At 44.2% G+C, this 13,591-nt stretch overlaps 1 protein-coding gene across 4 annotated transcripts in view; it reads right to left on the bottom strand.

The window, feature by feature from the left end:
• The window catches only part of DNAJC17 (DnaJ heat shock protein family (Hsp40) member C17), a 35,961-nt gene that overhangs the window by 10,188 nt on the left and 12,182 nt on the right, over window positions 1–13,591 (bottom strand). For all 4 annotated transcript variants that reach the window (XR_004677391.1, XR_004677392.1, XM_034994811.1 and 1 more), the window contains exon 2: window positions 479–548. Coding sequence is in view for 2 of the 4 variants with exons in the window: in XM_034994811.1 (XP_034850702.1) it covers window positions 479–548 (70 nt within the window). In the remaining 2 variants the exon portion in view is untranslated. The remainder of the gene's footprint in view (window positions 1–478; window positions 549–13,591) is intronic.

Consider the following 13,591-nt stretch of genomic DNA (forward strand, 5'->3'; position numbering starts at 1 on the left):
GCTCAGTCAGTTAAGCATCTGCCTTCAGCTCAGGTCATGATCCCAGGGACCTGGGATCAAGCATCAGGCTCCCTGCTCCGCGGGGAGTCTGCTTCTCGCTCCCCCTCTGCCCCTTCTCCTGCTCATGCTCTCTCTTTCGCTCACTCTCTCTCAAATAAACAAATATAATCTTAAAAAAAAAAAAAAGAATAATGAAGTTGGGCTTGATGACGGTGTGGTCCCTCAGAAAAGCACCTCAAAGAAGCCACGGGCTGGCAGGAAGGCCGACATCAGCAGATGATGGACCAGCAAAGGAATGGGGGTGTACAGGCAACTGACCAGATGCCCCTCACATGCAAAGTGCAGGTTTGGGGCTGCGCACCCAAAGCCAGGCTGCCTGTGCGTGCCAGCACTCCCCAGCACGCACACGGGAGCGGAGATGGGGAAGCACCACGTCCACGTGAGCAGGTCTCACCTTCCCACACCCGGAGAGTCTCACCTGCTCTGGGATTATCCGGATTTTTGTCTGGGTGGCAGGAGAGGGCCTTCTGCCTATATGCCTTCTTCACCTGGAAGAGCCAGAAGATGTGGTTATTCACTCTCTCACCCCAGGACAGAGAGGAAAATCTCACTAACGAGATAAAGGGAATCCAGGGAGTGCTCCCCCGCGCTAAAAGAGAGGCTGCTGGCTCCTACGCAGAAACAGTCACCTCACAACCTCTGAGGAGTTTTGCAGGGGAGGAGGCAAAAGCCATGGAGGGAGCTGACTGCTGTCCTGCAGCAGGGAAGCTGGGCCTACTTCCTGCTGAGCACCAGTCTCACCACAGACGATGTAGAAGGGCTCCTGGCAGGGGCAGGTTTCTTTACAGCCACCTGGAAACAGGCACTCACGTGCTCTTGGTGGGCATGTAAACTGGGGCACCCTTTCCGGAAGAAAATTTAGCCATACAAGTTTTAAAATGTATTTGCCCTCTGATCACTCCTAGGAATTTGGACTTGTAGAAGTATCCCAAAGCAAACATACAATGATGTCCACTGCACCACTGTGTGTTTATTTTTTTTTTTTAAAGTAGGCTCCCGCCCAGCATGGAGCTGAGTACGGGGCTCGAACTCATAACCCTGAGATCAAGACCTGGACTGAAGAGTCAGACACTTAACCGACTGAGCCACCCAGGCACCCCTAAAAGATTTTAAGTAATCTCTACACCCAATGTGGTACTCAAACCTACAACCTCGAGATCAACAGTCACATGCTCCACCGACTGAGCCAGCCAGACACCCCTGCAGCAACGTTTATATTAAATCAGCACCCAATGGAACGAACCAAAATCTCCATCAACAAAGAGACCCATTAAAAATACTACGATTGGGATGCCTGGGTGGCTCAGTCGGTTAAGTGGCTGCCTTCAGCTCTGGTCATGATCCCAGGGTCCTGGGATCGAGTCCCACATCAGGCTCCTTGCTCAGCAAGGAACCTGCTTTTCCCTCTGCCTGCCACTCCTGCTGCTTGTACTCTCTCTCTCTCTCTCTCGCAAATCAATAAATAAAATCTTTAAAAAAAATACTATGATAGAAGTCTATATGTGCTGACTAGAAAGATCTTCAAGTCATCATCTCAAGCAAAAGAAAAAAAAATTTAACTCTGTATGATGACAGATGTTAACTAGATTTTTTTGTAGTGATGGTTTTGAATATATACAAATACCAAATCATTGTTATACCCCTGAAACTAATACAATGTTATATGTCAATTATGCCTCAAAAAAAATTTTTTTTCAAGGTACAGTGCATGAAAAAAAAATAAGACTTAGAACAGTATATGTAATATCACTTTAGGATTTAAAATAAATAAAAGAACTATAAATAGAGATATTTGGGCATGTGCATAGCCTTTGGCTTCTTTTTTTTTTTTTTTTAGGATTTATTTATTTATTTGAGGGAGAGAGCAGGGGAAAGGGGCAGAGGGAGAGAGAAACTCAAGCAGAACCCAGCCCCCCGCCCCCACCCCCGCACCATAGAGCCAGATGTAGGGCTCAATCTCACGACCCTGAGATCAGACCTGAGCTGAAACCAAGAGTCAGATGCTTAACCGACTACACCACCCACGTGCCTGTTTTCTTTTTTATTAGAAACTTATGAGAAAAAAAGTTTCTTATCATAAGAAACCTAACAGTGGTTTCCTTTAGAGAGAGGCTGAAGATGGAGGGGAGGGAAACATTTACTTCTTATTTAAAAAAATTTTGTTTTGCCTCACATCGGGCTCCCTGCTCAGCAAGGAGCCTGCTTCTCCCTCTCTCTCTGCCACTCCCCTTGCTTGTGCTCTCTCACTCTCTGTCAAATAAATAAATAAAATCTTAAAATAATAATAATAAAAGGTATTTTTAAAAATATTTTTTATTTATTTATTTGACAGAGAGAGAGAGAGCAAGAGAGGGGACACAAGCAGGGGGAGTGGAGAGGGAGAAGCAGGCCTCCCGCTGAGCAGGGAGCCCGATGCAGGGCTCGATCCCAGGACCCTGGGATCACGACCTGAGCCGAAGGCAGACGCCTAACGACTGAGCCACCCAGGCACCCCATAAAAGGTTTTTTTTTTTTAAAGATTTTATTTATTTTTATTTGAGAGAGAGAGAATGAGAGACAGAGAGCACGAGAGGGAAGAGGGCAGAGGGAGAAGCAGACCCCCTGCTGAGCAGGGAGCCCGATGTGGGACTCGATCCCGGGACTCCAGGATCATGACCTGAGCCGAAGGCAGTCACTTAACCAACTGAGCCACCCAGGCGCCCAAAAGGTATTTTTTTAAAGTATCTCTACACCCAGTATAGGGCTTGAACTCACAACCCCGAGATCAAGAGTCGCATGCTCCACCGAGCCAGCCAGGTGCCCCCATTTACTTCTTATTTTATACTTTTCTGTAGTTCAAGTTTTCAAACCTTAAACAGGTCTTATTTTATTATCATTTTTTATTGTCTCTTGGTGGGGAGGTTATGGTCCATCTTAAGTTTTTATCTTGTATCTCTGAATTAAAAAGAAAAACTATTATTTCCTATGTTAGTAAAAATAAACAAATGTAGCCACCAAAATTCTCTATCATCTATTGCGCACTCAGCTGTTTTAAAGACAAGGCAGAGCACAAAATCCCAGAATCGCCTCTGGTTCCTGAGGCCTTGCCCTCACTTCTGCCTGCATACCTTACCTGCCACTCAAACCTGCTGTGAGGAGGAGCCTCTGGACCCAGAACTTTCTCAAGTAGCTAAGCCAACCGGCTTTCTAGGCTTCTCAGAGGAAACCAATAAATACTTCTACCCAAAGCTGCTAAGTAAGGACTTTCAGAGGCAAGCAGCCAGCACCAAGGGCGGACGTGTGGACAGGCGCCTCACTCCACTACCACCTCCAGGCCCAAGGAGGGTGGGCAGCCACCTAGCCCAGGACCTCTAGGGTGTGCTGCCACCTGCTGGGCTGCAGAGGGCACTACATCTTCACCAGCCTGGGCGTCCAGCCCATCAGGCTCTCCGGGCGCTGGTGGCTCAGCCCAGGAGACAGAATCCACTCCCAGGACAGGCCTTGAGCAGCCAGAGTGTAGATGTGCCTTCCTACACTCCCACCTTCCCAATCAGCTACCTGTGTTCACCTGGCCCACCTGCTTGCCTCCCCAACCCAATCTAGCTTTTCACCATTAAAAAATAACATCCAGCTCTGGTTTCACTATTAAAAAATTAATAAGAGAAGAGGTAATAGTTTTATATACAGTTTGCAACTGAAACATCACCTTTACTCTTTCAGCCCTTTATCAATCATTTTTTTCTCCTTCTTTCTTTTGCCTCCTACCTGTGCCCCTGGCTTCCTTTCTTTTTCATTTAAAACTAAGCCTTTATTATATTTCTTTATATATTAGGGTCCTTTATTTGTTGTTTTTCTTCAATAAGAAAACAATACTGATGTTCTTTCCCCAGTTCCCCAACTCTCTCTTCAAGGTTCGAGCATTAACTGGATGGTGGGTAGCCTTTTAAACCTTCCTCCTTGATAATACCAGCAAATAGGGCTCTTTTGAATTTTGTTTCTGCCTCTCTCCCACTCCTCTCTCTTTGGTGAAAAAAAGAGGCAGGGAGAAGAGGGTGTCTGTCACCTCAACGTGAAAGCTGCCTGCCCTCAGAATGGACTTCTTCAGAACCAGGATGAGGGCTGTGGCCTACTGATGTCAGGGCTTTTGAGGAACAGTTTCTTTTGTATCATGGGATTACTTAAAAGTATTATATGTTCACTTTTGTAAATCTGAAAGAAAGGGAGAAAGGGGGCAAGATGGACCGGTAAAAAAGCAAGACAGAAGGAGCATGGCGGGGGGACGCCTGGGTGGCTCACGTCTGCCTTCGGCTCAGGTCAGGATCCCAGGGTCCTAGGATTGAGCCCTGCATCAGGCTCCCTGCTCAGCGGGAAGCCTGCTTCTCCCTCTCCCTCTGTCCTCCAGCTTGTGCTCTCTCTCTCACTCTCTATCTCAAGTAAATAAATAAAATCTTTAAAAGAAAGAGTAAAGGAGAGAGAGAGAGAGCACAAGCAGGGGGAGCAGCCGGCAGAGGGGGAGGGAGGCTCCCCGCAGAGCAGGGAGCCCAATGCAGGACTCGATCCCAGGCCCCTGGGACCATGACCTGAGCCAAAGACAGACGCTTAACCAACTGAGCCACCCAGGTGCCCCTCTTTTTTTTTTTTTCTTTTTTGAGAGAATGCTTTATGGACTTTATTCTAAAGGAATAATATTAAAGTATATTGTTGTGTGTTTTATAATTCATTTTGGATGTTCTATATCAGAAAACTGGTTTTTGTTTTTGTTTTGTTTTGCGACACACACCTTAGAGTCCAGGTGCTTGTGGGACCTGAGTTGTGTTTAAGTATTTATTTAAAAAAAATCATGTCTCTGGGTTAGCCTGGTGATGGGTATTGAGGAGGGCACGTTCTGCATGGAGCACTGGGTGTTATGCACAAACAATGAATCATGGAACACTACATCTAAAACTAATGATGTAATGTATGAGGATTAACATAATAAAAAAATTCTAAAAAAATTTAAAAAATCATGTCTCCATTTGTACTTAAGCACTATTCTCTTGTGCACAGGTGAATATTTGCAATTATGTTTCATGTTAGGCATGACCAACTGCTGCAAAACCATAAAAAAGGGGACACAGAAACAAACAAAAAAGAAAACTGTTTTTGTTTTACTTACATAGGGAAACAAATTGCTCAAACTGAAAAAAATTAATTATGTAATAATGGGAAATTATATATATCAGTTTGCTTCCTTATCAATTCTCTTTCCAGAATGTGTTCCTTGGACAAATGTCTATTAACAGTCTCATCAGATCTTTTTTTTTTTAAGTAACAGTATAACTAGACCTAGGTTACCTCCATCTGCATGGACCCCATCTTACCCCTGCCCTTCCAGCTCCATACTCCCCAAATTTACAATTGCCCTAATCAAATTAATATATCGGACCCCCCATTACCTCAAGGCCTGGCCTGGACCTCAATTTCCAAACCATCCTTTAAAGATATAAAGGGCTGATCATTCTGTATTTCAAGATCCTATCAGAAAAAATTACCAGTCTCATGCACTGGCTGGTTATTAGCAAGAAGAGAGGTAAGGCCAGAAAGTCAATGTCAGGATGGTATTCATTTCCAAGGAGGGGTATCTAAAGGCTACTGAGAGCCCTTCAGTACAGCACTGAATCTACCCCACCTCCTGGGTCTACTGATGTAATATCTAGGAATAAAGAGGCTGAACTGGAGTTGGGAATATAGAAAAAAATCAGGTTATTTCCCTGATATTGAAGAGGAAGGACACCGTTTAGCAAGGAAGATGGCTGTGAAAACAATGAACTACATTATTTTATGTGATGCTGTAAGAGTGGTCCATGAGAATGAAAACACAGAAATAAATCCACAATTACATGGTCAATTAATCTTTGACAAAGGAGGAGTAAATATAAAATGGGGAAAAAGTCTCTTCAACAAATGGCCACATGTAAAAGAATGAAACTGGAGGGGGGCCTGGGTGGCTCAGTCGTTAAGCATCTGCCTTCGGCTCAGGTCATGATCCCAGGGTCCTGGGATTGAGCCCCACATCGGGCTCCCTGCTTCGCTGGAAGCCTGCTTCTCCCTCTCCCACCTCCCCTGCTTGTGTTCCCTCTCTCGCTGTGTCTCTCTCTGTCAAATAAATAAATAAAATCTAAAAAAAAAAAAAAAGAATGAAACTGGAGCACTTCCATTCACCACACCCAAAAATTCAAAATGGATTAAAGACCTGTATGTGAGACTTGAAACCATAAAAATCCTTGAAGAGAGCACAGGTAATAATCTCTCTGACATCAGCTGTAGCAATATTTATCTAGATAGATCTCCTGAGGCAAGGGAAATAAAAGCAAAAATAAACTATTGTGACTATATCAAAATAAAAAGTTTCATGGGCGCCTGGGTGGCTCAGTTGGTTAAACGTCTGCCTTCGCCTCAGGTCGTAATCCCAGAGTCCTGGGATCGAGTCCCGCATCAGGCTCCCTGCTCAGCAGGGAACCTGCTTCTCCCTCTCCCTCTGCCTGCTGTTCTGCCTACTTGTGCACTCTCTCTCTCTGTCAAATAAATAAATAAAATATTTTAAAAAATTAAAATAAAAAGCTTCGTCACAGTAAAGGAAACAACAAAACTAAAAGACAACCTACTGAATAGGAGAAGATATTTGCAAATGACATATCCAATAAAAGGTTAGTATCCAGGGGCGCCTGGGTGGCTCAGTCGGTTAAGCAGCTGCCTTCGGCTCAGGTCATGATCCCAAGGTCCTGGGATAGAGCCCCACGTCGGGCTCCCTGCTCAGTGGAGAGTCTGCTTCTCCCTCTCCCTCTGCCTGTCTCTCTGCCTACTTGTGCTCTCTCTCTATCTCTCTGCCAAATAAATAAATAAAATCTTTTTTTAAAAAAAGGTTAGTATCCAAAATACTAAAGAATTTATAGAACTCAACACCCAAAAAATAAATATTTCAATTAAAAAATGGGCAGAAGACATGAACAGACATTTCTCCAAAGAAGACCTACAGATGGCCAACAGAAACATGAAAAGATGCTCAACATCATCATCAGGGAAATGCAAATCAAAACTATAATGAGATATCACCTCACACTGGTCAGAATGGCTAAAATCAAAAACACAAGAAACGGGTGCCTGGCTGGCTCAAACCATAGAGCATGCAACTCCCTTTTTTTTTTTTTTAAAGCTTCTATTTATTTATTTGAGAGAGAGAGAGCATGAGAGAAAGAGAGCATGAGCAGGGGGTGGGGCAGAGGAAGAAGCAGACTCCCCAAAGAGCGGGAAGCCTGATCTGGGACTTGATCCCAGAACCCCAGGATCATGACCTGAGCCAAAGGTAGACACTTAACTGACTGAGCCACCCAGGCGCCCAAGCATGCAACTCTTGATCTCAGGGTCGTTGAGTTCAAGCCCCACATTGGACGTAGAGCTCACTTTAAAAAAAACCCCAAAAAACAAAACCTCAAGAATCAACAAGTGTTGGGCAAGGATGTGGTTAAAAAGGAACCCTCATACACTGTTGGTGGGAATACAAATTGGTGCAGCCATTGGAGATTCCTCAAAAAATTAAAAATAGAACTACCCTAGATCTAGGAATCTCACTATTTACCCCCCAAATACAAAAATACTAATTCAAAGGGATACATGTACCCCAATGTTTACTGAAGCATTATTTACAATAGCCAAACTATGGAAGCAGCCCAAGTGCCCACTGACTGATGGATAAAGTAGATATGACACATATATATGTAGGAATATTATTTGGCCATAAAAAAGCCTGAAATTTTTCCATTTGCAACAACATAGATAGAGCCTGAGAGTATAATGACAAACAAAATAAGTCAGTCAGAGAAGACAAATACCATATGATCTCACTCACATACAGAATTTAGGAACTAAAACAAACAAGCAAAGAAAAAAAAAGCAAAAGAGAGAGAGACAAACCAAGAAACAGACTCTTAACTACACAGAACAAACTGATGGTTACCAGAAGGTAGGTGAGTGGGGGGATGGGGGAAATAGGGGATGGGGATTAAAGAGTATACTTACCATGATGAAATAAAATATAATAAATAAAATGAAATAATTAAAAAAAAAAAAAGAATGGAAACACAGAGAAGGGAGTAACTAATTTTAGCCCTGCAGGCTTCCCAGAGGGGAAATATCTGAGCTGGGTCTGAAAGATGAGTAGCTCTCCCAGCAGGGAGCTGGAAAGGACCTTCAAGACAGAGGGTGTAAATAGTCAAACTATGGAAAGAGCCTAGATGTCCATCAAGAGATGAATGGATAAAGAAGATGTGGTATATATATACAATGAAATATTATGCAACCGTCAAAAAAAATGAAATCTTGCCATTTGCAACGACGTGGATGGAACTAGAGGGTATTATGCTAAATGAAATAAGTCAATCAGGGCGCCTGGGTGGCTCAGTTGTTTAAGCGACTGCCTTCGGCTCAGGTCATGATCCTGGAGTTCCGGGATCGAGTCCCGCATTGGGCTCCCTGCTCAGCAGGGGGTCTGCTTCTCCCTCTGACCCTCCCCCCTCTCATGCTCTATCTCAGTCTCTCTCTCAAGTAAATAAATAAAATCTTAAAAAAAAAAAAAGAAAGAAGTCAATCAGAGAAAGACAAGTATCATATGATCTCACTGATATTGAGGAATTTGAGAAACAAGGCAGAGGATCATAGGGGAAGGGAGGGAAAAATGAAACAAGATGAAACCAGAGAGAGAGACAAACCATAAGAGACTCTTAATCTCAGGAAATAAACTGAGGGTTGCTGGAGTGGAGGGGGGTGGGAGCAATGGGGTGGCTGGGTGATGGACATTGGGGAGGGTATGTGCTACGGTGAGCGCTGCGAATTGTGTAAGACTGATGAATCACAGGGGCACCTGGGTGGCTCAGTCGTTGGCCATCTGCCTTCGGCTCAGGTCATGATCCTAGGGTCCTGGGATCAAGTCCTGTGTCAGGCTCCCTGCTCAGCGGAGAGTCTGCTTCTCCCTCTCCCTCTGCCCCTGCTTGTGTCCCCGCTCTTGCTGTCTGTCTCTCTCTGTCAAATAAATAAATAAAATCTTTAAAAAAAATAAAACTGTGTTTCTTAAAAAAAAAAAAAAAGACTGATGAATCACAGACCTGTACCCCTGAAGTAAGTAATACATTATACGTTAATTAAAAAAAAAAAAAAAGACAGAGTGTGTAAAAGAGCCTGACTTCTCTTAGAGTCCCAGACCAACTTAGAAGAGATATACAAGAGTTTTGCTTTAGGGGAGCCTGGCTGGCTCAGTCTGTAGAGCAAGAGACTCTTGATCTTGGGGTTGTGAGTTTGAGCTCCATGTTAGGTGTGGAGATTACTTAAAAATAAAATCTTAAAAAAAAAAAAAAAACAGCTAAAGGGGCGCCTGGGTGGCTCAGTCGTTAAGCGTCTGCCTTCGGCTCAGGTCATGATCCCGGGGTCCTGGGATGGAGCCCCACATCAGGCTCCCTGCTCGGGGAGAAGCCTGCTTCTCTCTCCTCCACTCCCCCTGCTTGTGTTCCCTCTCTCACTGTGTCTCTCTCTGTCAGATAAATAAATACAATCTTTAAAAAAAAAAAAAAATCTAAAAAAAGATTTTGCTTTAATGAGGGAAAGGTACTGAGAACAGAAAAGGACATGAAAAAAGAGGGACATGGTTGCAATAAAGCATGGAAATAAAACTGTTTTTATTAAAGGATATTTTGGGTATTAGAAAACTTCAACCAGGGGCATCTGGCTGGCTCAGTCAGTGATCTCTGGGTTGTGGGTTCAATACCCACATTGGGTGTAGAGATTGTTTAAACATAAAATCTTTTGGGGCGCCTGGGTGGCTCAGTCGTTAAGCGTCTGCCTTCGGCTCAGGTCTTGATCCCAGGGTCCTGGGATCGAGCCCTGCATCGGGGTCCCTGCTCCGCGCTCCGCGGGAAGCCTGCTTCTCCCTCTCCCACTCCCCCTGCTTGTGTTCCCTCTCTCGCTGTGTCTCTCTCTGTCAAATAAATAAAATCTTAAAAAAAAAAAGTACACATGTATCAAGTCATTATGTTAATATAATATGTCAATTACATCTCAATTAAAAAAACAGATATTCTGCTTCTTTCTACTATTCTAAGCTAGAAGGCAGCATAGTTCACTGAAAGAGAGAAAATTCTGGAATCCAACAGATGTATTTTTAAATTTTCAATCTTCTGTATACTACTAGCAAGACTTTGAACAAATTGTTGAACCTCACTAAGCCTTAGCTTCTTCAACTATAGTGTGAGGGAAGTATTTTCAGCATAGTTGTGAGGATTAAAAAAACAAAACAAAACAAAAAAAACAGTCCACGTGAAGTACCTCACAAAAACTGAGCACTCAGTGTAAGTCCCAAACCTCTCGTCTATCCAATTCTGGAAGGAAGGTAAACTGTGACACTAGCCCAGAAGGATGCCAAGCTGACAGCAATTCCAGGGATGGATGTGAGTCCACGGTGGGGCCAGGTCAGCGCAATTTGAATTCTCAAGATGGAGAGGGCCGGTTTCAAGTCTGCTGGGGGTGTGGTTCTAAAGTATAATCCTTGGTTAGCCCCCAGAGGCTCTGAAATACTCTCATTCAAAGAGTAGATAGCCGGTGCCTGGGTGGCTCAGTTGGTTAAGCGACTGCCTTCGGCTCAGGTCATGATCCCAGGGTCCTGGGATCGAGCCCCGCATCGGGCTCCCTGCTCTGCAGGGAGCCTGCTTCTCCCTCTCCCACTCTCCCTGCTTGTGTTCCCTCTCTCGCTGTGTCTCTCTCTGTCAAATAAATAAATAAAATCTTTAAAAAAAAAAAAAAAAAAGAGTAGATGGCAGAGTAGGTAGCCTAAGATCTAAGAGTGGCTGTGAACCAAAACCCAGCTGGCCTAAGAATGCTGGTCAAGTGTGTCTGTCCTGATTAACTAGTTATTACTCTTTTTAGCTGTTAAGCCTGCTCTGGGCAGGGCCCATTCCTGGGTTTTAGCCTGGAAGGCTAGTTTTGACTTTGAACCAGTTGGCCTGGAGTTTGGTGTTTTGTGTTACAAACTGGATTCCCAGCTTTGCCCAGCGTTCCAAAGTGACTGCTGCCTAAAGAATTTCTCATCATATAAACACAACTATCCTGAAGCAGGCCTTTGAAAACGCTTCCGGTGTCAATATTGTTTATCATGAAATAATCCTCCCTTATTAGCAGCTCAAGAGGCTGGATTCAGGGCAAAAAGATGCAAAATATGTTCCTTCACTATGATAAAGTTGGGAAGGAGGAAGGACTTTCAGAAGAGAGAAACAGAGAGACCCTATTTGCAATGATATGGGATAAAGCTAGAACTGTTTAACCCCAGGCATCAGGGATGGAGCTCCTCCATGAAACTGAGTCTGCAAGTGCCGGATCACTTAGGCAGGGCTGAAGCCACCAAGGGAAGTTGCCAAAGGCTGAGGCGCCTGGCTGGCTCAGCCTGTGGAGTGTGTGACTATTCATCTCAGGGTTGTGGGTTTGAGCCCCATGTTGGCTGTAGAGATTACTTAAAAATAAAATCTTTAGGGGCTCCTGGGTGGCTCAGTCAGTGAAGCTTCTGACTCCTGATTTCAGCTCAGGTGATAATCTCAGAGTCGTGAGATGGAGTTGGGCTCTGTGCTGGGCAGGGAGCCTGCTTAGGATTTTCTCTCTCCCTCTCCTTCTGCCCACCACCCCATCCCCGCCCCATACTCGCTCTCTCTAAGAAAATAAAAAGAAAATAAATAAATAAAATCTTAAAAAAAAGAAGAAGTTGCCAAAGGCTACTGGATTGACTTAACACTTGCAGCTTTCTTTTTAATTTTGTAATTTTTAATTTTTAAATAGATTTTATTTATTTATTTGACAGAGAGAGACACAGCGAGAGAGGGAACACAAGCAGGGGGAGTGGGAGACGGAGAAGCAGGCTTCCCGCGGAGTAGGGAGCCCGACGTGGGGCTCGATCCCAGGACCCTGGGATCATGACCTGAGCCGAAGGCAGACGCTTAACGACTGAGCCACCCAGGCGCCCCAACACTTGCAGCTTTCTTTCTTTACCTGTGGGTTTCCCCTAAATCCCTGGCCTCCCTAGCACTTGGAAACATTCATTTGCATTTCCTGAGACTTCACAGAGAGGAGGAGCCAGGTGACAGTTGAGTGGCTTCCCACCCAATGTCCCCTGCACAGACCATGGGTTTTCAGAAGACCAGGCTGTCTCCAAGGCCCAGCCCCAGAAAGACAAAGATCTCAGATGAAAAGAAGCTCCACGAGGACTTTAAATTCTAATTTGCAGAAGTGTAGTCTTTCTCCTGACATCTTTCTAAGATGCTATTGCCCCCCACCCCTTCTTCATCCTAGGACACTACTTGAGTTTAGTCTGACTTCCATGTCTCAGGATTATCATCCAGAACATAAACTACTGAAAGTGCAACACATTCAGGCTCCACTGAAGGCAAAGAGTTAGGCTTTTTCTATGCTTTCCTAGGAGGCAATGATCTTTTTTTTTTTTTTTAAAGATTTTATTTATTTATTTGACAGAGAGACACAGCAAGAGAGGGAACACAAGCAGGGAGACTGGGAGAGGGAGAAGCAGGCTTCCCGCGGAGCAGAGAGCCCGATGCAGGCTCATGACCTGAACCGAAGGCAGACGCTTAACGACTGAGCCACCCAGGCGCCCTAGGAGGCAATGATCTTAAACTCTACTCTTTCTATAGTTTTCCTGTCTCTTCCCTAGTCAGTCTCTATTAGTCGGTATCAGATACCAGCACTTTCCTTCAAGTGCCTCTAATCTGCTGTTTCTTTTCTGGCATGGTCTGGAAAAACAGATAAGCTGTTGTGGTTCTTTTACTTATTTATTTAAAGATTTTTTATTTTTAAGTAATCTCTATACCCCATGTGGGGCTTGAACTCACAACCGTAAGATCAAGAGTTGCATACTGTACTGAATGAATCAGACAGGTGCCCCAACTGTTTTGGTTCTTTTAAAATAATTTTACAATTTTTAAAATTAAAAAGAAATTTTTTTAATTAAAAACATTTTATTTCAGGGGCGTCTGGGTGGCTCAGTTGGTTAATGTCTGATATTGGCTCAGGTCATGATCTCAGGGTCCTGGGATCCAGCCCTGCGTTGAGCTCCATGCTCAGCAGGGAATCTTGCTTCTCCCTTTCCCTCTGCCCCTCCCCTCTGCTCGTGCACAGGCACACGCTCTCTCTTTCAAATAAATTAATAAAATCTTAAAAAAAATTTTTTCATTTTACAATTGTAATTGTACCTCAAATGAGAGCCCACGGGTATAGGAAAGTATGGGGGTTTCCCTTACAAAAAAAGGGAATGTGCTTTATGGGGCAGGGAGTTTTGTTTATCCCCAGGGCCCAGAACAGTACACTGAACAGGACCTGGCACTCAGTAGGTACACAATAAATACCTACTGAATGAAAGGCACAAACATCCATTTGTTCTCAGCCAAAACACAATGAGAAAGCCTCAACTCTGTCAATTACTTCAGGGCCACGGAGAAGTGAGTGCTGTCCTGACCCCGGGACATCTTACCTC

This window comes from Mirounga leonina, unplaced genomic scaffold (assembly GCF_011800145.1).
Source record: "Mirounga leonina isolate KUSES-001 unplaced genomic scaffold, KU_Mleo_1.0 Mir_91, whole genome shotgun sequence".
Classification (NCBI taxonomy): Eukaryota; Metazoa; Chordata; class Mammalia; order Carnivora; family Phocidae; genus Mirounga; species Mirounga leonina.